This window comes from Rhipicephalus sanguineus, chromosome 5 (assembly GCF_013339695.2).
Source record: "Rhipicephalus sanguineus isolate Rsan-2018 chromosome 5, BIME_Rsan_1.4, whole genome shotgun sequence".
Taxonomy (NCBI): Eukaryota; Metazoa; Arthropoda; class Arachnida; order Ixodida; family Ixodidae; genus Rhipicephalus; species Rhipicephalus sanguineus.
In genome coordinates, this window is record NC_051180.1 from 54,240,315 (window position 1) to 54,262,309 (window position 21,995).

The window sequence follows — 21,995 nt, forward strand, 5'->3', positions numbered from 1 at the left end:
ACATTTTGTTTTGTTTGACTTCTTTCTTCTTCTTCTCCTCATCCTGTCCACTTCTCTTCTCCTCTCCTCCTCCTTTACTTCCTCCAACGCGTTGCTAGGCGACGCGTGGTGACGTCATCTCTCGGCGGAGTTTTGCGAACACCAATGCACCAAGCTCGAGCTTAAACTCCGCTTTTAAAAAATGGACATTGGGAATGTTGCACTGATTTATTCTACCAATAGATGGGGACCAAGGAGGTCAAAAAAAGGTTTTTTTTTGAAACCTCCTTGACGGGGACCGCATCAGCCCGACGACGTTATCTTATTTCCAATTTTTTGTCCCGGCCACCCTCCAGAAGCTCCGCCTTTGGCTTTGGTACTGTTCAACGCCTCGCCACACATGTACTAGTAAGCACGGAACACCGAACGCTGTAAGGTGCGTCGGCGAGTTCTGCTGCGTACATGGTTCAAGAGGCGGCGGCGACATTGTTTGCCTCGTTACGCTCGTCGACCCTCTCTTTCAGCTTTTGCAACCTTGTCAACAGCGCCTGGTACTTGTTCTCTGCGCCCAACCAAGCGAGAATCCCGCCCTGGTTGTTGGCCAACTCCTCTTTGGCCGCCGTCTCGTATTTCGCGAAGTCTTCGGTGAACTTGGCGAGCAGCTGGTCTCGCAGAACAGCTGGGAAAGGGCAGCTGTTTTCGAGGCACGATTCGATCGTACCACACACAGCCACCCGGAGGGTATCGTACCGTATGCTCTTCCAGCAGCCCGAACCCCAGAAGCCGAATAGAACGTGCTCGAAAGCCGCGTCGACGCAGTTGATATTGTCGTCCAACATCGACTGGATGGACACGGCCACCGTTGACAGGTTGTGCGCGGGGGTCCATGGCTGCCCGCCGATCATGGTGCCCAGCAGGCTCAGGCAGATGTGGCCGCTCGCAGTGATGTGTGGGCTGAACGTCACGCGCCAGCCGTCGGTCGTCATGAAGCGAACTTTCGGTGGCGACATTGGATAATCGTTCGTGCACTTCATGAGCAGGTGGAAGAAGCCGCCCTGGTACGACGTCCCTTCGGCGCCCATAACGACGGCGTGGACTGTCGCCATGTTGTCCTCCTCGGGCGCCATGAAGACGCCCGGCGGCGGGTCTGCGTGAAATTCGGCGAGGTCACGCTTGACCCTCTCCAGGCATTTCTGGCTCGGCGTTTGGTTGGCGTACATCGCGTTCCATGACAGCATGTCTTGGAAGTAGATGAGCCTGTAGCTGCCTGCCTGGAGATGGGGTGACGCAGCTGTTGATGAGCCTGGCGGAGCGAAAATGGCTCGGATGGTGTTCGGCCGAGAGTGTGCGTGCCGACGACGATGATGATGACCTCTTCGTGATGGCGCTCACCCACAGACTGGGATGGGCCAAGAACCGGGCGGCAGGATGCGTAAGGTGAAGACGTATGAAACTAAACAAATCTGGAAATTTAGGTTAAAAATGAAACATCGAATAAATGAAAATGCTTACAGGCCAACTCCGGCGATTTTTCGAGGTCAGTGGATCTCAATAAAATTCGCTGGCTACGTTCCTTTTCACGTTCCCGTTATTTATGCCAAATTACAAGCTGGAGACTTACGCAGATTTATTACAAATGAATTTCATTGATTGCCCCGACTCTCCCCATCTCGCTTCCTAGAATTATTGGCAACATTGCGTGCGTGACGTCATTTTTGTTAAAGCGGAAGTGACGGAATCGAAGGGCCACTCATCCATCAGAGCTATTACAGGCCATGCCGGAGGAATCGGCGCACGTGTTCTGAGAGCGAAGTGGAAGGGGTCGACGTTGAAGAAGAGGATGAAAAGTTTTGACAAGTAAGGAAGCAGGCACTGTGCCATTTTTCGTCATTCTACGGAGAGCCGTGGTACCTGCTAATCGCATGTAAGGCATTATGCGCACTTTGTTAATGCTGTGCCTGATGACGATGAAGAATTATGGCGGAGCCCTTTGTAATGGGCTGGAAGCATTCAACAACCTACTCGTTGCGCAATTCGCATTGTGTGACGCCTGGTTACAGAATTCGCGTTGTGCGACGCTTGGTGCTTATTTTACTCTTCTACCACGCTACACTGCATATTTTAATGTGGTTCCTTCCTTACATGAAGCTTGTATAGGGTCTTTTTGCAACACAGTTTCAAGCACCGGCATGGCTCAGAGGTTGAATACTGGGCTCCCACGCAGAGGCACCCCGGTTCGAACCTCGCTCCATCCTGGAATTTTAGGGGCGAAGCTCCTCTTAGTCTAACCTTTTCACGTCTCCGTTGTCCGGCGTAACCACCTTTGCAAACTGCCCACTACTTCGTCTTTGCAAACATCCCACTACGATCCATCACGATCCATTACTTCACCGACCATAAAGCCGTTATAATGAAGGGGGAACGGAAGCCACCTTTGCAAACTGCCCACTACTTCGTCTTTGCTAACATCCCACTACGACCCATCACCGATCCATCACTTCACCGACCATAAAGCCGTTATAATGAAGGGGGAACGGAAGCCCCGTCTAGCTACCACTTACGATTAATACAATTTCTTGTTTAAATATATACAGTGTTTGTCACATCTTTGATGATGTACTGGGCTATCGCTTTCATTACTGATGTGCGAAGCCACTGAAGATTTCACGGTGTAACCATCATTGCTTCAGGAGCTTCGCTCAAGCTCTTCATCATTCACCCGTGGATATGCTATGAATTTTTTTCTTATTTAGTATTTTCTTCTTATTTCGAGCGATAGTGGTTACGGACACCAGCGGAAGCGGCGGCGGCGGCGGACAACTACGGCGCCAAAAACGGCCGCTGAAATGATCTCATAACAGCTTTCGCTGTAAAACGAGGGAGCAGGAAAATGCGCGGCGTTGGAAACTGAGAAAACAAGAAAACTGAATGAGGGAAATAAAGTACGTTGAAAACTTGAAGGCAGTTGTTGCGGACTGTAATGGTGAGCACTAAAGTCGCACAGAGGCAAGAACAGGCGGTAAAAGGGGGAGGTCAAAACGAACTGTTCGTGGTTACAGTGCAGTATTTTCATTAAATCGATTCATTTTATACTGTGTCGTCAGTGCGACGCGTAATGATGTGTGCAAATAATAATAATATTAATAACAAATGATAGAGGAGTAGTGCCAATGGTGAGAAGCCGCTATGATAGCTTAGAGGCTAAGGGGTTTTGTTGCGAAGTTTGAAAACGCGGGCTTGGTTTCCGGCCACGGCGGCTGCATCCTGACGGGGGTGAAATCCAAGAATAACGGTATACTTAGATTCAGCTGCACGTTTAGAAGACCTTAGGTGGTCGAAACTAAACCGGAGTCCCTCACTACGGCGCGCCTAGAAGCTGCGGTGACCTAGTGGTTACGGTGTCCAGCTGCGGTACCGAAGGACGCGGTTTCGATCCCGGCCGCGGCGGTCGCATTTCGATGGAGGCGGAATGCTAGAGGCCCGTGCACTGTGCGATGTCAAGGCACGTTTAAAGAACCCGAGGTGGTCGACATTATCCGGTGATCTCGGCTACAGGGCACTTAATAATCGTATCGTTATTCTGGCTTGTAAAACCCCAGCAATTATTATGATTTACGATGCGCCTCATAATCATATCTTGGTGATGGCTCGCAACACCTCAGCATTTTATTCATTTTAAATGTCGAACATTCAGGCGTCCGCGGGAGCAGTGACGTACCCATGGTTAGCGCCATACTTAAAAAAATACAAATTCCTAAAATATTGTAAGTGTCATCAGCGTTGTCAGAGAACTAAAAGCGTGAAGCGTCAACTTTCACAGCAAAAAGAAAAAAAAAGGAAAGAAAAGAAAAACCATTCACGCATTGGCGAGATTGACGATGCTTGTGGTAGCAATCTTTAAGCAAGCGGGCACTGCAGTGATGAGAGAATTTCCTGAAACAGAAGCCCTCTTTATTTTTCGCTCCAGGCTACGACACGTGTTAGTGACAAGGCATAGCATGCGAACTTGTCTCTCCACGCTCCGCACTTTTTAAGCTTTGCTCAACCTAAAGCACAGAGCCTTCTGTGTACGTAAAGTATTCGACGCCAGTTATCTCAGCCAGCGGTAAGTTTTTGACGGCCTCACAGATTTGCTTGACGTAGTGCCGGTCGCGCCGAGCGAAGAGCAGGTTGCGTGTTAGAGACACTCGGCTGTACTTAATTTTTTCTTTCTTTTTTTTTTTCCCCTTGAGAAGTTTCTCTCCGCTTCAAGAGATTCCTAATCTCAAAAGGTGAGTCGCTTTCCAGTCGCATTTTAATTCTTAAAGCGAACTCGTTCAACCAAGTTTTTATGACAAGTGACACGCACGCGTTCTTTGGAGCATCGCTGCTTGGTTTTTAAAATGATTTCTTCGCTTTTTTCACCCGTATCGTCGCATTTTGAAGATGAAAACAGTGACGGTGCGAAAGGAGGTGCGAGGGTGCGAGATGAACACTGAGAAACTCTTGAGGCTTTTAAGATTTCGCGAGACCTTTGCCTCGTGTCTTTTGTAATCAAGTTTGCGCTGGACCTGCAGTGGGCTCCGAAAGCACCGTTATTCATAAACAGATTTGTGTAGATTCCGAAATCTTCATGCTTCTGCAGAGCTAGCTATCTAGGCGTGTAATCTTAATTTTTTTTCAGTCACCTTAAACTTGTTTAGAATAAACGGGAGGTGGCATATTTTTTTGCCACGCATGTTAGAATGAATATAAATGTCAAGATGGACTTGATGTGTCTCTTTCGCGTCATTTTGTTCAAGTTTTCAAGCATTGCCGCCAATTGCATTTAAATGAAATTATCTTAAGGTCGACTGCGAAATTATCTTAAAAATGGCATTAAACATTCGCGTTTATTTGCCCTGACTCACGAAATTCTGTTTGAAGGAATTTCAAATTACCTGTAATCCGCTTTTGAGAGAAAAAAAAAAGAACTTCAGTGGAAGTGCGCAAAACTATCCGCGTTCAGTTATGACTGCATATCGCTAATATCATGGATGCTCTGTTAACTTTCGTGGCAGTCAGTTCTAGTTGTAGCTTTCTATACGGCTCGTTTCGATGCGTGATCTTTTCTGGGTTACTTTCTGACGTCGTCATGTCAGAGAAACTCCGGCCTCAGTGACCAGTCGTACTCCTCTGTGTGTGCAACGCTCGCTTTCTCCCTTTTTCTCTTTCTAGTCCAGTTTCGTTTACTCCCAGTGTGGGGTAGCAGACCGGACGCCCGTGTAGTTAACGTCCCTGCCTTATGGCTTTTGCTCTCTCTACGTGGGCGTAAAGCTGCTGCGCTTAGCAGAAACGTAAAACGTATCGCTAGCACAGTATGCGGCATGTACGCGTAAGCGCGTCCGCTTTTAAGGCGAACGCTTTGTATGCCTCACTAAACACGAAATTTGACCGTTGGCGTCCCGCGTCGTCGGCGGCGTCTGGCGTCCTCCGGCGTCGGGGACGAGTAGTGCAAAAAAACATCATCGCGTGATGATGTTTTTGATGATGATGAGACGATGATGACGTAATATGGCGTCATCAACGTCTTATGACGTCATAAGAGATGGGGCCATAGGCGTATCTAAAGCCCCTCCATCGCGTCTACTGCCGCTTTTTTTAAGTACCGCCATCTATTGTTCGACGACGACGCCCACTTCCGGTTCCGGAGCTTCCGGAAGGAAGTTCTTGAGCCACTTCCTTCCGCTTTTTCCTTCCATCTTGTTTCTGCGCACGCATGTGCACACGCGAGAAAGCACATATTTGCTTCTCCGTTTCGCAAGTGTTGTTGTTTTGAGGTTCGTCGTAAACTGCCTGCCGCCGAGCGAGTTTTGGCTCGGTAGCTCGGTGTTTCTGCGTCGCGAGGGCGTGGGCGGGCATGGGGCAGGTGCATCAACCGGAAAAGCAGCAGAAACAGCATGGCGGCACTTCGGCTTCCGCTAGGCGGGGAACCGGTGTAAAGGGAGAGGGGGCGGACGAGTGGACGAGTTGGCGCTACTTAACCTAGCCGGCGGAAAAAAAGACGCATGGAGGGGCTTTAGGCGTATCTAACGGCGGGGGGGGGGGGGGGGGGCAAGGCGGGCGCTAGCCCCCCCCCCCCCTCTGTGAAAAGTTAGGGAAGCGGAGCCCCCCCCCCCCCACACACACACCACCACGTTCGACAGTGGTCACTGTCGGCTGCACACTGAGAAACCTTCAACTTAGGCGAAGTTTTACCTCTACACATCATTAAACACTTATTTATATAATGAAAATTGTCCTGCGCTTCTGCTGTGGACATCGTCTTCCATGTCTCACGACCACGCACTGTAGGTTCTCTGCGGTGCGGACCGCCTATGCGGCGTTCTCGCGATTTGCGCTACAGCATTGCAGAAAAGGCTACCGCTGCGTATAGGGGCTCTTAACGTTAGAGCGCTCTGTCATCACTTTATTCTGCTCTGCCTGGCCTGAAATTTAAATAATCGATGACGCAAATACGGGCAGCAGTAAATGTTTTACGGGCCGATCAAACGGTCTTCCGGTTTCAGGAAATTCATTTTCTTTGATCGGAAAGGAATAGCATCAGCGCTGCTGTATACATCCAATTTGCTATGAGTCGATGAGTCGGCAGAACTGTTGAGTGTTTTAGTTGGGCTGCATTGGAGGAGCTAAAGAATGTTTCCGCTTGAATTTCCGATTACCTGCGTCGCCTTGCCAACGTTTTTAGATTAATCTAAAAACGTCGGCCTTGCTTATCATATGGTAGCTTGCAGCTATCGCGGCGGCTTGGAACAAGGTGAGGAATAAGGCAGTGGACACGAGTACATTGGGAAGCCCATCTTTCAAGCTTGTCCCGCAGCTTGATCTACTGGACGAGGGAAATGGTCAAGGTCCGCGGTTTTCTGGACTAATAATTGTTGGGGTTTAACGTCCCAAAACCACGAGATGATTATGAGAGACGATGGCTCCGGAAATGTCGACCACCTGGGGTTCCTTAACGTGCACATAAATCTAAGCACGCGGACCTCACGCGTTTTCGCCTCCGTCGAAAGTGCAGCGGCCGCGGCAGGAATTCGACCCCGCGACCTGGGCTTTCTGGATTAAGGAGACTGAATTGACAGCCGGGCTAGTTGGTTTTGAGTCATTTCGAATTGACTTGTGCAGGGCAAAATACAACTCTGACGGCAAAGAAGCACACATGCGCAGCGCTGTTTATTTCTCTCCCTCCCTCCCTCTCCCTCTCAGCAAGAATGAGTTCACACAGTTGTACACGCGCACAAACAGCTGAACATCGTTATACTACAGTTGAAAATCTCGCCAGCTGCTCTAAGTAGCCGCTGCCAATGTGATCGGCGGGAGCCTTCTTGAATTACATTCAGAATGAGACACTGTCCGGCTATTCCAAAAAAATGTTTAGGTATTGTTCAGCATGGTAATGCGCTAGTTAGGGTGCACACGTAATTTTAACACTGCGAGATTTCATAGATTTGTGACGTCGCATAACAAGCATGTGACTTTAAGGCACACCGAAAATATTTGACGAATGGTGAAGAACGAATGACCAAAAATATGTCGTACTGAAAATAGCGTATTCTCTCATTTTTTTAAATGTAATCGTGCATGAGTGGTCATTATGCAATGGATCATTTTGGGGTCATTTGTGGCATCGCGTAACGAGCAGGTGCAGTGTGCATGACCCAGAAAATTTCGACCAATCATAAAAACATAAAAAGTTAACGGCCAATGCGGAAGGAAACAATGCGGGGTAGTTTAACGTTATAATCACCCACATTAAAAAAAAAAATGTGCTTACACCGTTTGCATAGCGTACTTACTTGGATGGCCGGAGGGCCTTCCAACTAAAGTAGAAAACAGTGCAATACAACGAAGACAAGAAAGACCAACAGTCCTCTCTTGGTCTCTCTTGTCTCCGTTGTGTTGCTCTGTTTTCTACTATCAAGTTCGCACGCTCCAAGCAAAGTTGCAAATAAAATATGATAAGTATAAAGAATGTATACTACGCTTCTAATACCACAAATTCTTACTTAAAAAGAACTTTTGGTTGACAAGTTAACAAAAACAGTAATATAATAATAGTAATAATAACAATGCTCCAGAAACACTATTTCGACTAGGAGCAACCAAGACAAAATATAGGATACGCAAGCCTGAATATTTGCAAGAAAGTGTGGTACTAATAACGCGAAAGAAGAGGTGCAGTCGCTGCGACCTACATAAAAAAAAAAAACGCAATTATTAGTGAACAGCTTCTAGACGTTAACGAAATTTCATTGAATATTACTAACCTATACTACTGGCGAGGCTGTCATCCACATAATTGTATTCATGCATAAAGTGGGGGTGATGTATAAAAACTGTTGCTTGCAATACTATCACATGCATAACCCATGTATATATGGATGTCCCAGTGTATGCTACGTAGCACTAACTGTACTTTTTCCATAATCTTATTAAATAACCAAATATTAGCTCTCTATATGAAAAGTCACATCAAATTGATCAAATTGAGAGCGATTGCAGTTCTCTCTCTCTCTCTCTCTCTCTATATATATATATATATATATATATATATATATATATATATATATATATATATATATATATATATATATATATATATATATATATACACATATATTTGGCGGAGGGAGTGAGGGAGGCCCCCCCCCCCTCCACTCGCGAACAAGTTGGTACGCCACTGGATGGGGCCAAATTCACAAGTCTTCTTGTTCGCGAGTTCTTATTTGTTATTGGTTGGTCATCCTTGCTAATAATATGTACGGCATCAGGATTGGCTATAGTTAGCTATTATGACTAATTCTATCATAAGAGGTTTTTGTGGACACTAACGGTTACACACAGAGCCACCGTCAGCTGCACATAGAGACCCGCAATGCCAAAACGAATGCCTCGAAGCTTGGCACTAGAAGTAAATAGTGCCAAATACGTTCATTTCCTGTCAACATCAAGGATCCCTTCGAACTTTACAAGCAGATCGGGAGGCTCTAGCAGCTGAAGTTTCGAAGGTGCAGTTTATACAGCTGTTCAAAGAGCCCACTCCTTGGAAGCGCTCATACATGAAAAAAAAAAAAGGTGGATCTCGAGTGTGCAGGTGTGCGGATGACATGCAAGACTGCTTCACGAGTGCTTCAGCCGGCTTGTGGTTATTTACCGGCACTTTGCAAACCGTGAGATGCGCAGATAAGTTGAAGCTGAATGTCGCAGTCTCTAATGGCACTTGTATGACTGCCTACGCGATACTCTGAATACGGACGGGAGACGGGACACAAGGAAGTTTTGTAGGACGCGGAGTAGTTAGAAAAAAATTAGCGCAGCTTGCACAAAGTCGCGCAAGGTTGGGTCACAGCGGAGCTGGTGGACTAGAAGCAGAAGAGGAAAAATAGCACGAAGATGAAGAAGATAACGAAGAGAGCGCGTGCCAGTTCATGAATATGACAGTTTTCCTACGCCACACGGCAAACTATACTTGCTATAATGTACTATACGTGGCTGTGCTTAGATCTTTTATTGCGGTAGCAATTATATGGACGCTCTCGGCTGATTTTCGCCGTCGCCGTCATGTCCCGGATATGTATCTGCATATATATATATATATATATATATATATATATATATATATATATATATATATATATATATATATATATATATATATATATATATATATATATATATATACCAGCGACCCCTCGCTGCCCAGCGCGCTGCGTTCAACTCAACCATGCGCCATTTTTTTGTCTTTATTGCAGGGCTTCAGTTTTCAGCAGTGACAAGAAAGTATTGCCGTGAGCAAAAGTATACGAACCACGGGAGCGCGGGCCGAAGTTGGGGTTTGCGCCATCTAGTGGCGGGCTGTCTGTCGTCGAGAGCATTGCTCTGGCGATTGCGCGGCCAGACCTATACTCTAGACTGCAGACGCAACTTCGCCACGAGCTCCTGTGGTCCGTATACTTTTACTCACGTCAGTACATTCTGTCTACAATTGTTTCATATGCAACAGTGATTCCATACGAGGTACCCAGTCGGGTACATCCTTTCCCTTTTTTTTTTTGCAATTCAAGAAACGAAGTCAGTGACTGACGAAAGTACACTATGGCTCGTCGAGCATCAACACTCTCTATATTTGTTCTCAAATCCTCCGTTCCAAGCTTCTAACCCTCACATATCTCCTCCGCACGCTTACTTCCCTTTCCCACCACCTTGCTGTACTGTACTATACAAGGCTATGCTCAGCTCTACCGGCGTGCCTGAATAGCCGAGTGGGTAGGACGTTCACATCTGGATCGTGGGTACGCGAGTTCGAACCTCGGCAAAATTTTTTTTTGCCAACAAATTCTCTTTTCTTTCAGTCTTTCTTTCTTTCTTTCTTTCCTTCTTCCTTTCCTTCTTTCCTTCTTTCTTTCCTTCTTTCTTTCTTTCTTTCTTTCTTTCTTTCCTTCTTTCTTTCTTTCCTTCCTTCTTTCTTTCTTTCTTTCCTTCTTTCTTCCGTTCTTTCTTTCTTCCTTCTTTCTTCCTTTCTTGTCTTTCCTTCTTTCTTTCTTCTTTTCGTTCATTCTTTCTTCTTTCTTTCTTTCCTTCTTCTTTTCTTTCTTTCCTCTTTCTTTCCTTCTTTCCTTCTTTCCTTCTTCTTCTTGTCTTTCTTCTTCTTTCGCCCATCAAGTTATTGGATCCCTCGCCAGACACAAATCGGGCGCATGTTTGCCTGGTAAGCGAAGGAGGAAAAGCAAGGCGATGAACGCAGAGGACGAAAAGGCGCGTGGTCGGTTCATTGACGATGATAATTTTATATCCTCGAGACACACGGCACCTCGGCCTTAACAGCCTGTGCTGTAAAACAAATAGGGAATACGGCGATAGAAAGCCACGGATCAAATAAGAAAAAACGAAAAAGGAAAAGACATTATCATGGTTTGCGCGGTTGTGGAGTACAATGTTATCAGCATATCCATCGGCAAGAGTTCAAAGCTATATATATATATATATATATATATATATATATATATATATATATATATATATATATATATACACACACGATTCCGTACGTATTATTCTCTGTGTTTCCCGTCTCTTCTTGCTTCATTTTCAGTCTGCATTGCCACTGGAAGGAGGCCGCTTTATTGTGCCTTCTTCGGCACCCTTCAAACCGAAAGCGTTGCTTTAGGTTAACGTGTTCAACATTTTATATGATTAAAACCTAAAAGGCATGGAGTAAACCCTATGTTGTGCACTAAATGTTGTCTACGCACTCACTGAAGCCTTCATATATACAGAGAACAATGTTACAATATTAGAGGTTTCTTTTACAGGCATATAAATCGAGCAAGTCGTCTCGTGAACAAAGTGAACGTAAGATTCTCGAGTCGTTTGCCTCTGACGCTTTATCGGAATGTCGCTTGCATAAACTGATGTCGCTGTGTTAATGTTTCTCGAAGTATCGATACATCACGGCTGAAGACTTTAGAAGCCGGCATTTTTAAAACACACTATGTGACTAAGGGAGTAAATTGGGCCTATAAAAACTTAGAATTACTTAGTATAAAACTCTTGCATCATAAGTCGAGCTGATTTTGTTTGCAGTGGATTATTAAGTAAACGAGAAATCAGCATGCTGAAAAAGAAAGAGCCGCTCGTTACACGATTTGTTTCCGTGTTCTTTTTATTTATTTTTTTTGAAACCTATAATGTGCGCATTACTGAAGCTACAAGTAAAGGTTTCTCTTGATTTACAGAGGGGAAAAAAAATATTTCGCGCTGCAATTCTTTCACCCCGAATTTCGCTTCCCTTGCAGTAAACCTGGAGCGAGCGTCACACACAGACATTTCCTGGTTGTTCAAATTATACGGGGTGCTCTATGCAGCGTCTCCGGGGCTGAAATTTCGGTGTCTGCACACGAATGAATGGCGGTTAGTCGCAGCCGAAGCAAATAGCACAGAAACACATTCGAAATACACCAAGGGTCACGTGCTTTACCTGCTCCCCAAGCACCTGCGCATTGCTTGGAAACGTCACAGTTTATTCGGCAATGAAAAATAAGAACACACATGCCATTTAGTATCTTTCGAGTTTATAACATTTCATTTTTTTTTACTTTATTTAGCATTCGCCCCATAGCGCAGTCCTGCGTCGTGTTGTTTCAAATTTCGCTTCCTCGCGCCACGTAACGAGCTCGCAAATTATGCGAGCGTCAGCCCATTACAGCGAGGACCAGTTGCTCTCATGCACGCAAGTAACTTGCGCCCAGTGACAGGTATGTCCGGCGCTAAACAGTTTTGCGATGCGCGCTGTATCCAGGAGAGCGTATCTGCGTAGTAGAGAAGCGCCGGTTACCGTCAAGTGGAAACCGTTACGTCAATATTGACACTGCGCGACAGTCGCACGGACGGACGGAAGCCGGGCGTTTTCCCTGGCGCGGCCACGGAGCGTGCAGGTTCGACGCCGCAACCGAAGGTCCCTCTTCATTACCATCTGGTCAGTGCACCTACGCGACGAGCTAAGCAAGGCGTGCGTAAAAGAAACATAGGCCGGGGTAGGGAGGGAAGACCACGACATCCTCCCCGCATGAGGCCTGACGTATTTCGTGATGCCCCAAGATTTTTCCACAGATGTTTAGCCCTTCCGTCTGTTGGAATTCGGGACCTTTCGCTTTCTTTTATGTAGTTTTTTTTTTCGTTATTTTCATTATACGATGGAACGAGCGTGCTGAAAGCAGTCACATGGGGGCGATGTCGTGGGCTGCCTAAATTAACGTAGTACGCGTGCTGGCGTGTATCGTGCGTGCATGCTGGTGGTGGCAGTGGTGCGGGGTTTGGGTGTTTGAAAGGAATGCGTTGTGGGAGGTTGCCTAAAAACGGCTGGGGGCAATAGGAGGGGCTCTTCCCGCTGTGTTAGACATTTATTCCTGAAATAAGGCAGCCGTAAAACACGACCGGCGTGGTCCTTTGATGTCACGGAGCTTGAAAAGGTTGGCCGAGGCACGGCGGCGAATGAAGGAGCGCCTTCATAACTCGACGCTCTTTGTAATTTTGTTCGTGAATGTTTAGGAGAACGTGGAGCGGGAAGACGGTTGTGTAGCTCCCGCAGGACGAAACGCGAGGCATTGGTGCGAGGCGAGTTCGCGTTGAAAAGCACATTCAAAAGCTTCAAGCTTGGCCTTCCGCCACGTTATCCGGAACGGAGGGTGCGATATGAAAGCGCCCTGCAGGCGAGACCGTTATTGGAGCTTTATGATAAAAAAAAATTGTTAGGGAATGTAAACATTTCGGCAGAGATCTATCTCTCTGGCTGGGTTAAAGAATGTTAGAAGCTGAAATGGCTCCAGCCACAGTTTTTGAAGCGAACCCGACGTTTAGGGACCTGTTCGGTCTTACCCACCACAGCGGTCCAGTGTTTATGGTGCTCGACTGCTGACCCGAAGGTCGCGGGATCGAATCCCGGCCGCGGCGGCCACATTTTCGATTAGGGTGAAAATGCTTGAGGCCCGTGTACTTAGATTTAGGTGCACGTTAAAGAACCCCAGGCGGTCGGAATTTCCGGAGCCCTCCACTATGGTGTCCCTCATAACTGCATCGTGGTTTTGGGACGTTAATGCCCAACAATATTATTGCTGTTCAGTATCTTCCCCAGGGGGTGACTGCATTGGTCGCGGAAGCGTCGTCGCTTCTTATCCTCTCACCTCGACTTTGGCTTCCCCGTTTCCATGGCGTCTCGAAGGCGGTGGCACGTATACCGGATGCACTGTTCCTGCAGCGAGTGGTTGATGTTTTCAGGTGTGTTCTCAATGTTCCACGACTACAGCAAGAGCCTCCTTCCCGGAATCCTTTCCGTGTCGATAATAGAAACGCCGTTAAAATCGATGTTGTGGTCACGCTTCTCACCGTGCTCCGCAAGAGTGCTACGTTGCACTTCCATTATCCTCGCATCGTTCCTATTCTGGTGTATTCTCTCATGAAAGTTCTTGCTTTCGCCTATACGAGTATAACTGGCTGGGCGCTCAGAACACCACACCTTGTAGACCACGCCTTGGTGTTGCTCTTTGGAAGGTTGATAATGGAAGGCCGCGGCAGCAATAGAGCGAGCGCATTACGGCATCAGCACTTCGATGCGACAGACAATAAACGTAAGACCTATGCGATGCGGTCAATTCAGGCCGACATTTCAAATGTTACACTTATCCGGAGCAGGTGAGCTGGAGTGCGCGAGACTTGGTCTTCAGACTTGCTTCCATATATGGGCGTGATTCGAATGGATTGCCAAGGAAAACGAATGTGAAAAGGTTGTTCACTCTCTGCGTTGCGATGTGACAGACTGCCGGACTGTGACGTTGTGTGTGTGTGTGTGTGCTCCCCCCTCTCTTCTCTCTTTCTTTAATCTTCTTTCAATCTCCCCCGTCCCTTCCCCCTGTGCAGGGTAGTATACCGGTTATTCAAAACTGGTTGACATTCCTGCCTTTCCTGTTTCTCTCTCTCTCTCCCTCTCGTTTTTCCTTCCTGTCCAATAAAAGTGACGTTGAACTGCACGCGAGGTTTACTTCGTGCAGTTCGTACGCTTCTGTGATGGAAATTGCTTATACGTGGTTGCTTAGCGTATGTACGGTACTCACGCATAACGCACAACTTACGGCTAAGTTGCGCACCTACTTTCGTTTCTACGGTCTTCAATTTTTTGTCACATCGGAGTGGTTTTGACTTTATATCAGAGCCATCATTACATTTAGAGACAAGAGCGGTCTATAGCATAAGGGGGGAGCTGGTGAAATTATGCCTAGTCCTAGGCTGGATGGTAGCGTATAGTGTCGCTCGGGGATAAGGCTCGTTGTTATAGCAGCTTCAGCGATCGACCAAGCAATGCCAAATGGCGGGTTGGAATTTTCTGGAGTCTTGTAAAAGAAATTGTACACCACTTGAAATTGCAGTACTGCAAAAAGTGAACTCCTATGTGAAGTGCAGCCAAGGAGCTTCGTGATCGTTGTGTGGAATAGATTTGAGCGCGAAAAAGACGGGACGCAAGAAGACAAGACGACCGAATGAGCGCTCGTTCAGTCGTCTTGTCTTTTTGTGTCCCGTCTTTTTGCGCTCAGATCTCTATTCCAGTTTATGAACAAACACGTCCAGCAAAGCATTTTATTAAATATTTGATCATCGTACCATGGTGAGTTCTCAATATCGCTTCTGCAGGGATGCCGCCACAGGAGCAAGCAAGAAAATGCAAAAATAAAAGCCCGTTTACTCTGAAAGGCGACCAAAGAAAATGCCGAGAACGACAGAGCTGAGCAAGTTGGAGCGATGCTGGCCATCAGTGACAAGCAGCTGTTCCTTACTTCTTACCCCCCCCCCCCCCTTTTTTTTTTCTGACGTGATGCAGGGGACAGCAGCTTCGCGGGGGCTTGCAATCACAAGATTCAGGCAATCATTTGCAAGGTGTTTACGAACTTCGCGTCTTTTGACACGCAAATTAGATTTCGCACCTTTTCGAGTCATGCTTTCTGCTTTTACCGGCGAGGATGCAGTTTTTTTCTTCCCTCATCCTGTTTTTGTACTGCGGGAAGCTTTGCAAACCAACTTCGCAGGTGCACGACTTTGAGGCTGTGGCGCAGATTCTCTCTGTTTGTGCGTGTAAACAAAGTTGGGTTCTGTCCCGTTGCGCAACTCGCAGTCACGCGATAATCCGGACATTACCGATGACATCATGCGCGCTGTACGGAAAACAGCCTGCCGCATACCGCAGGGTCACAGAGAAAGCAAATGTTGCGTCAAACTCGGTGCGCACGTGCCTTCGCTAAGACACCTCTCCAGCGAGTCCCTGCGCAACTTAAGAACCTAGAATCTATTTGCAAGTGTCAACTTTGTCCCCTAAATCAACATTAACAAGAACTGAATATATTTGCATATGTTTGGACAGGCGCGGCCGGTCGATTCTTGAGTCGCGCTGCGAACGTGTTGAAACTTAGCAACAAACCTCGGTCGCAACACGACCAGAAAGATAATATTTGGACTTTCGCGGCTTTGCATTGTGCGTGTTTCGATGCATGGGAGCGCGTAGAGACACACTAAGGTGTACTTCTTTTTCGATACTTTAGCGAAGCCCTGTCACGTTTACCCTTCCGTGGTGGAAGCTATACATTGTTATCACACTAGTCAGGCTCTCGCCGCCTTGAATAACTTGTACCGCCGAACTGCCGAGTAGTCATGTGCTCAGAGCACTTCGTGGTTGCACATACAATAAACACATTTCTCCATTTGGTTTGAGCTACTCGTGGTCTGGCAAGCATGTGCCACCTCTCTCGCGACATAGTTTGTACAGTACTCACGGAATGAAACACGACATCAAGACTTTAAGTATCTACAGTATGGACATCATCCACGTGGCCACACGCGCCTTCTGAACTTTCTGCTCGTGAAATTTTGTACTTTACGTTGAAGGGATCTGTAATCCAAGTGAAGCATTAATGTAAAATAGGTCTGAAGACCTTGGATTTCTATCGAACCGTGTCGCACTGCAAACACGGGTTGAGATCTGTCGTAGTATGTGCCGTAATTCGCCTTGCGTTATAAGTAGTCCCGAAGTATCATTTTTTTTCTTCTATGTGCTCGTCCGGCTGCTTCATTCGCTGCAACATTTCAAGGAATATTGCACTGAACAGGCATCCACTGGAACAGTATCGTGTGGTTCTGTTCGCTTGCTTTTGTGAGTTTCTTTAAATAAAGCCGATATTCTTTTTATTTGATATTCCTTTACGTAGCATTACACCAGCATCTTTTCACTGAACACTCCATAGAATGAGTTCATATTACTTCCTGACGGCTCTTTGGCCATCATTGCGCCTTTCACCATAACATCCCATAAATTACCATCATTACGTACGTTTAAGCGTAATGTTAGCGCGTACGTTTCACGCGATGGTACACCAGCGCCGCCTTTGTGGCGGAGCTGCCTTTTACGTGTGTTACGACTTTTAATCACGCGAACCGTCCCTGATTGCGGCGACTGGAGTGCACGCAAGGCTGGAAATGCACGCGTAGATGCCAGTCGACATACTACGTTGGGAAATACCTATTACGCAGACATTCGTAAAAATAAATAAATAATAAAGATTAAGAACGCAAGTAATTCGCGTCGCCTTACGCTTACTCTAATTTTTGTTGCTGGTTAGACAGTACTTCCCCCCTGAAAGCGCTCCACTTTCGCGTACGGTAAGAGAACGCCTTTATACGAATATCGGTCCTGACGAGTATGATAAGAAGCAAATTTGTGCAGTCGAAATTAATGAAGGCACCGAATACATTCTGCGCGGATGAACTGAGGAAAAAAAAATAATATTGACGGAAATGCTCAGCGAAGGATAACCAAAGAACGCAGCAAAATTTATGATAGAATTTATCGAAAAAGCTTGACGTAACGTTCACATTTGTTATGTGATCAAATGAAATGAAGACTACAAGTGAACAGGAAGTAAATTGGCGACTTCAAAGTGCGCAAAAGCCAGTAAGTGCAAGCGCACTCCTGGATATGAAAAAAAAAGAAAAGAAAGGAAAACACAGCTATATCAAATTAATCAAAGTTGTGCTGCGTAGAGGAAGTATATGAATTAAAAAAAAGAAAAAAAAAACTGCATCTTAAGTGCTCGACAATTCATCTCTGATTTCCCTCCACGCGAAATAAAAACAGTAATGAACGATTACGATCGGTGCAGTGTTTTTATGACATTTGCGGGGACTAACTTTCACCTCGTATTATTTGCTTTTTTGTAGCGTTAGCAACGCTTGCCTTATAAGTGGAGCCGATTTCGAGTGAATCCTCATGAGCCATGCTGCGCATGCGCGAGGATCAGTGATGTCACACAGCTGGCTCACCGGAGCCGGCATCTCACGCGCTCTCTGCCACCGCCGCGCGCGACTCGCCGCTGCTGGTCTGCGCGTTCGGGAGGATTGGCGTCGTAGCCGCGGCAGACACACTGGCGTCGGCGCGTGCGCAGCTATTCGCTTTCGCTGTGCAGTCGCCGTCTGACACTGCGCTGGATAGCGCCTCTGACTGGCGTTTGCAGGTGAGTAACGCCATGGAGAAGGAGAGCGCAGAAGAGCCGACAAGCTTATCTCATCGGATCCCGAAGTTGTTGCTTGGCAATTAGCGGTTCAGCGTACGAAGAATGAACATAAGAAGACTAATAATCCAAGACAATCTGGAAAGCTAAGAATAATCAGCTCAACCTTTGCTAACGCTACGTATATCCTGGCATAGCCGAACTAAGCCACTGCAAATTTTTCTTGTAATTTTTGTCGCGTATTGTTTGATCAATCGCGCGAAAACGGAAGTGAGTGCGTGCATTGAGCCTCATTGCAGTGAGCTCAGTGAACTGATTTTCTTGATGAATTCGCTATTGAAAATTAGCGCGTGTATGCTGGCTTTCCCGCCCTGCGAACATAACGCAATAACCGCAGCCGACAGTCACAGAAAGAAAGAAAAAGAATGCGACGCAAACAAAACTTAAGGAAAACGACTCTCTTATTCCTGTGCGAATCGGCATACGCGCAAGTTTTTTTGCCGATGTCGGCAGCATGCCCCGCGCACTGAGGTCGAGCTTTGTGATTGTGTCGATTTCTTGCGAATACCGCAGAGCCTCAACAGATACGAGCCGTAACGTATTTAACTATCAAATTTGTTATTCGATTTGAATTCCACGTGTTAGCGTGGCAATAGCAAATGGAAAATTTGCGAAGCTTGCACTAAGCCACGCAAGGCTCCAAACAGCGAAACCGCGACGATTCTGAAGACTAACCTGGCTGCTTTTATAGGTTGTTTCTGGGACTTAGCTAGGTGATGCAGGTTGTTTCTAGGTTGATTCTAGGTCGTTGCTAGGCTTTAGCTAGGTGATGCTAGGTTGTTTCCACGTTTATTCTCAGCGCAGAGAAGTTCCAGGTAAACTGTAGACAGTCGCAGACACGACAGGGATGTCAGAACTGCAGAGACATAACCTCGCGCTGAAACCAAGCGTTCGCACCTCTCATAGATACACGGGCACATCGTCGTTGACGTAGGCCTTCCATTGTTTCGGGGGCGCCGTCGCTTAGCAACTATTTGTTGGGCTAACTGTTGCCTGCTTCATTATTAGTGGACCAGTAGTGAGTAGTGGGATTTACCAATTTCTGTGGCACATACCCGTTTATGATGATCATAGTTTTTTGGTTCGCCGGACAGGGAACGAAGAAAATAGAAGAGATATCATCGTAATATACGTAATATAATCACAACGACAGGATATAGCATGCTTAGAAGATTGAAGGCTAGAGAAATATATGTGCTGTACTTTACTTTTCCCGGTTGATTTCTCTGGGCTGCTCGGTACGCATAAGCAGCACGGCTATGAGCCATGAATCTCCCCTCTGAATTACTTCTTCATACACACGGAGAAGCTTCATTTCTATCAAACCGATGCCTTGTCACATGATTCCGTAGTACATATAATGTTTACAGTAGTGGCAGCAAACCTGCTCACTGGAACCATTGTGTAAGTGTGCTGGTAAACCGGCGGACCAGAGCGTGCGGGTCATGGAATTGCGCTGCTTCCAACAACTGCTGGAGTAAGTGCACTATATGCCGTTTTGTATGTGTGTTTTTAATAAGAATGCGGAATCGGCAGGCGCACTCCTCAACTCTTACACATCGAAACATCGACGACTTAAGGGCTGCGTGGTACAATAGATCTTGACAGTGCTACAGCAAACACGATCGCCAAGGAAAGCGGCAAGGACAAAAAGAATTTTGCGTGTCGACCGAAATGTTCGTTTCAGTAGTTTTGAACACAAGCGGAAAGTTTTTGAATGAATATCTTCATCGTCCGAAATTCTATATACGAGTTCGTTGTGTACGCCTCTGTTCGTTGCCCCACCCTAACTACATCAAAGGCCCGACTCAAAAGCTAAGAAAAAAAAAGAGAAAATATTCTCTCCGACAGCGGAGAAGAACAACTCTCTTTATTCAAAGATTTCACCTGAGGCAAGATTGCACCCTGGCTGGCGGCTTCTCTGTCTTTTTTTCCAGTCTCGATTGAACTTGTGTCGAATCGAGCGGCGAGTTGCTTTTCATCTTTCTTGGTCGCGGGAGCTTTTTCGTGTCCGCGATGCAGCATCCGAGTACGCGCACTTGCGAAGATTGCCACGAACGCGCGGTTTTTCGTTCAACTCAGCGACTTCAAATTTTCCAGCTAGGAGGACCTCTATCCGGGCAATATTCGGACCTTCGAGAACATTGTTTATTCACTGCCTAGTTTACTTTTACCTTGGAGTTTATTACCTACAATGCATTCACGAGACCGCAGACGTTCATGTCGGTCGCACGCTTGGCAACTCGTGTTCTTTCGCAGCGTGCGATGAAGGGCAACCAAGATGTTTGGTTACGGCAATGCAATCCAACTGAATTTCTCCTCGCTAGAACTGATCCGTTTTCTTTGGTCAGATAAAGCAGGTTCTGTTAGTTCGGAGCTGCGATTTCTTGTTAGTTCACAGCGGTGTTGAACGCCCTCGCGAGGCAATCATGTCATTGCCAACAAAACATCTATTACGCATGATCACATCATTGTACTCTACACAAACAGGCAAAAAAAAACATAGCTTTCTTGAGTTTAATGACTGTAAGTCACATTTATGTTCCTGTTCTTTACGTTCAGGATTGAGCGGCAAAGCACTACAGAATCCACAATTCAGTGGTTGTCAAAGTTGCACGTTTCTTTGTTTTAATTCCTGTCACCACGCTGTTGCACAGTGCCAGGCTGATGACCCGAAGGTCGCGGGTTCGATCACGTTCGCGGCGGTCGCATTTCGATGGAGGCGAAACGCTGGAGGCCCTGCGTACTGTGCGATTTCAGTGCACGCTATAGGACATCAAGTGGTCGAAATTTCCGGAGCCCTCACCTACGGCCTGCCTGTTTGCGTGGTTTGTGTGTGCTACTTTTACACTTTTTGGAGCGATAGCTATTGCGAGCTCAATACTGCAGTCATTTCATGTCCGCGGACGTCTATGCCTGTTGCTGGCATCCCGTAGTGCTTCGCTTCAAGAACAGTTTGTAAAGCAATAAAGCGTATGTCTCAGGAGGATTCAATCTCCAGACCCGCAGATTGTACCCTTGAAAATTCTATGTCCCTGCAACCTGGCCTCTTTTTTGTCTGCCTTCGGACATGCGGCGAAAAGTACTGTGCCTCTACAAAGGCTGTACCTGTTTTCCTGAGCACACGTTAAGACAGCAAGGCATCTGCCGTGGTAGCTTACTCGCTAAAGTGCTGCGCTACTGAGCTCAAGGATGTTAACTTGAATTCCGGCCATCGGCGGTCACATTTCAACGGGGACAAAATGAAGAAAGACAGATTCAGATGCACTGTAAAAACTCTTGAGTGGTCAAATTGTTTCCGCTACGGCGTGCCTCATAATCATACAGTGGATTTGCTACTTAAAACGTCCAAAAAATTTACGCCTTTTTTTATGTGCGTACGTGTGTGTGTGTGTTATATAACGGTTGAAGCAAGCGGCAAGAAGTGAAAAGCAGAATATATAAGAAACGAAGAGAAATGAAGAATCGTGTCTTTTTGGCTTTTCCTCCACCGGGGATTGCCACCTCCACAGGCAAACAGGACTCGGACTATTGATGCATCGCTGCCTAAACATTTCTCCTTCTCGTAAGAAGATTGCTCGCCCCCGCATCTACAAATATTTACTCTAAACCGATGCACGACCTACAAACAGCGCAATGCCTGCAGCGTTATATAGGCATCCCGCTGTTGCTTCGCTTTATAGGTGAAGCCCCCTCCCCCTTTTTTTTTCAGATAGATATCGGTTTATACGACGCTCGTATGCGATGATGCGACACAGTTTCCGGACAAGAGCGGCTCCTGCGTCGGGGATTGTGTAAGCTACGTTCGCGATGTAAGTGCGCAGACATTCAATGCGAAGAATACAGATTGTCGATGAAATTGGAATCGAGCTGTTGCGAGTTTGCGCAGTTTGT

General features: G+C 46.6%; 2 protein-coding genes across 2 annotated transcripts in view; both read right to left on the reverse strand.

Moving 5' to 3' along the window:
* Positions 1-21,995, reverse strand: part of LOC119393636 (RYamide neuropeptides-like) — a 54,717-nt gene that overhangs the window by 17,501 nt on the left and 15,221 nt on the right. The window lies entirely within an intron of this gene.
* LOC119394660 (ubiquitin-conjugating enzyme E2 Z) lies at positions 447-1,199 on the reverse strand. Its single transcript, XM_037661976.1, has one exon. It carries the CDS (start codon positions 1,197-1,199, stop codon positions 447-449), a length of 753 nt encoding a protein of 250 aa, XP_037517904.1.

Coding starts and splice junctions, on each gene's coding strand:
- LOC119394660 (XM_037661976.1), bottom strand. CDS start 1,199: ATGTACGCCAACCAAACGCCGAGCCAGAAATGCCTGGAGAGGGTCAAG.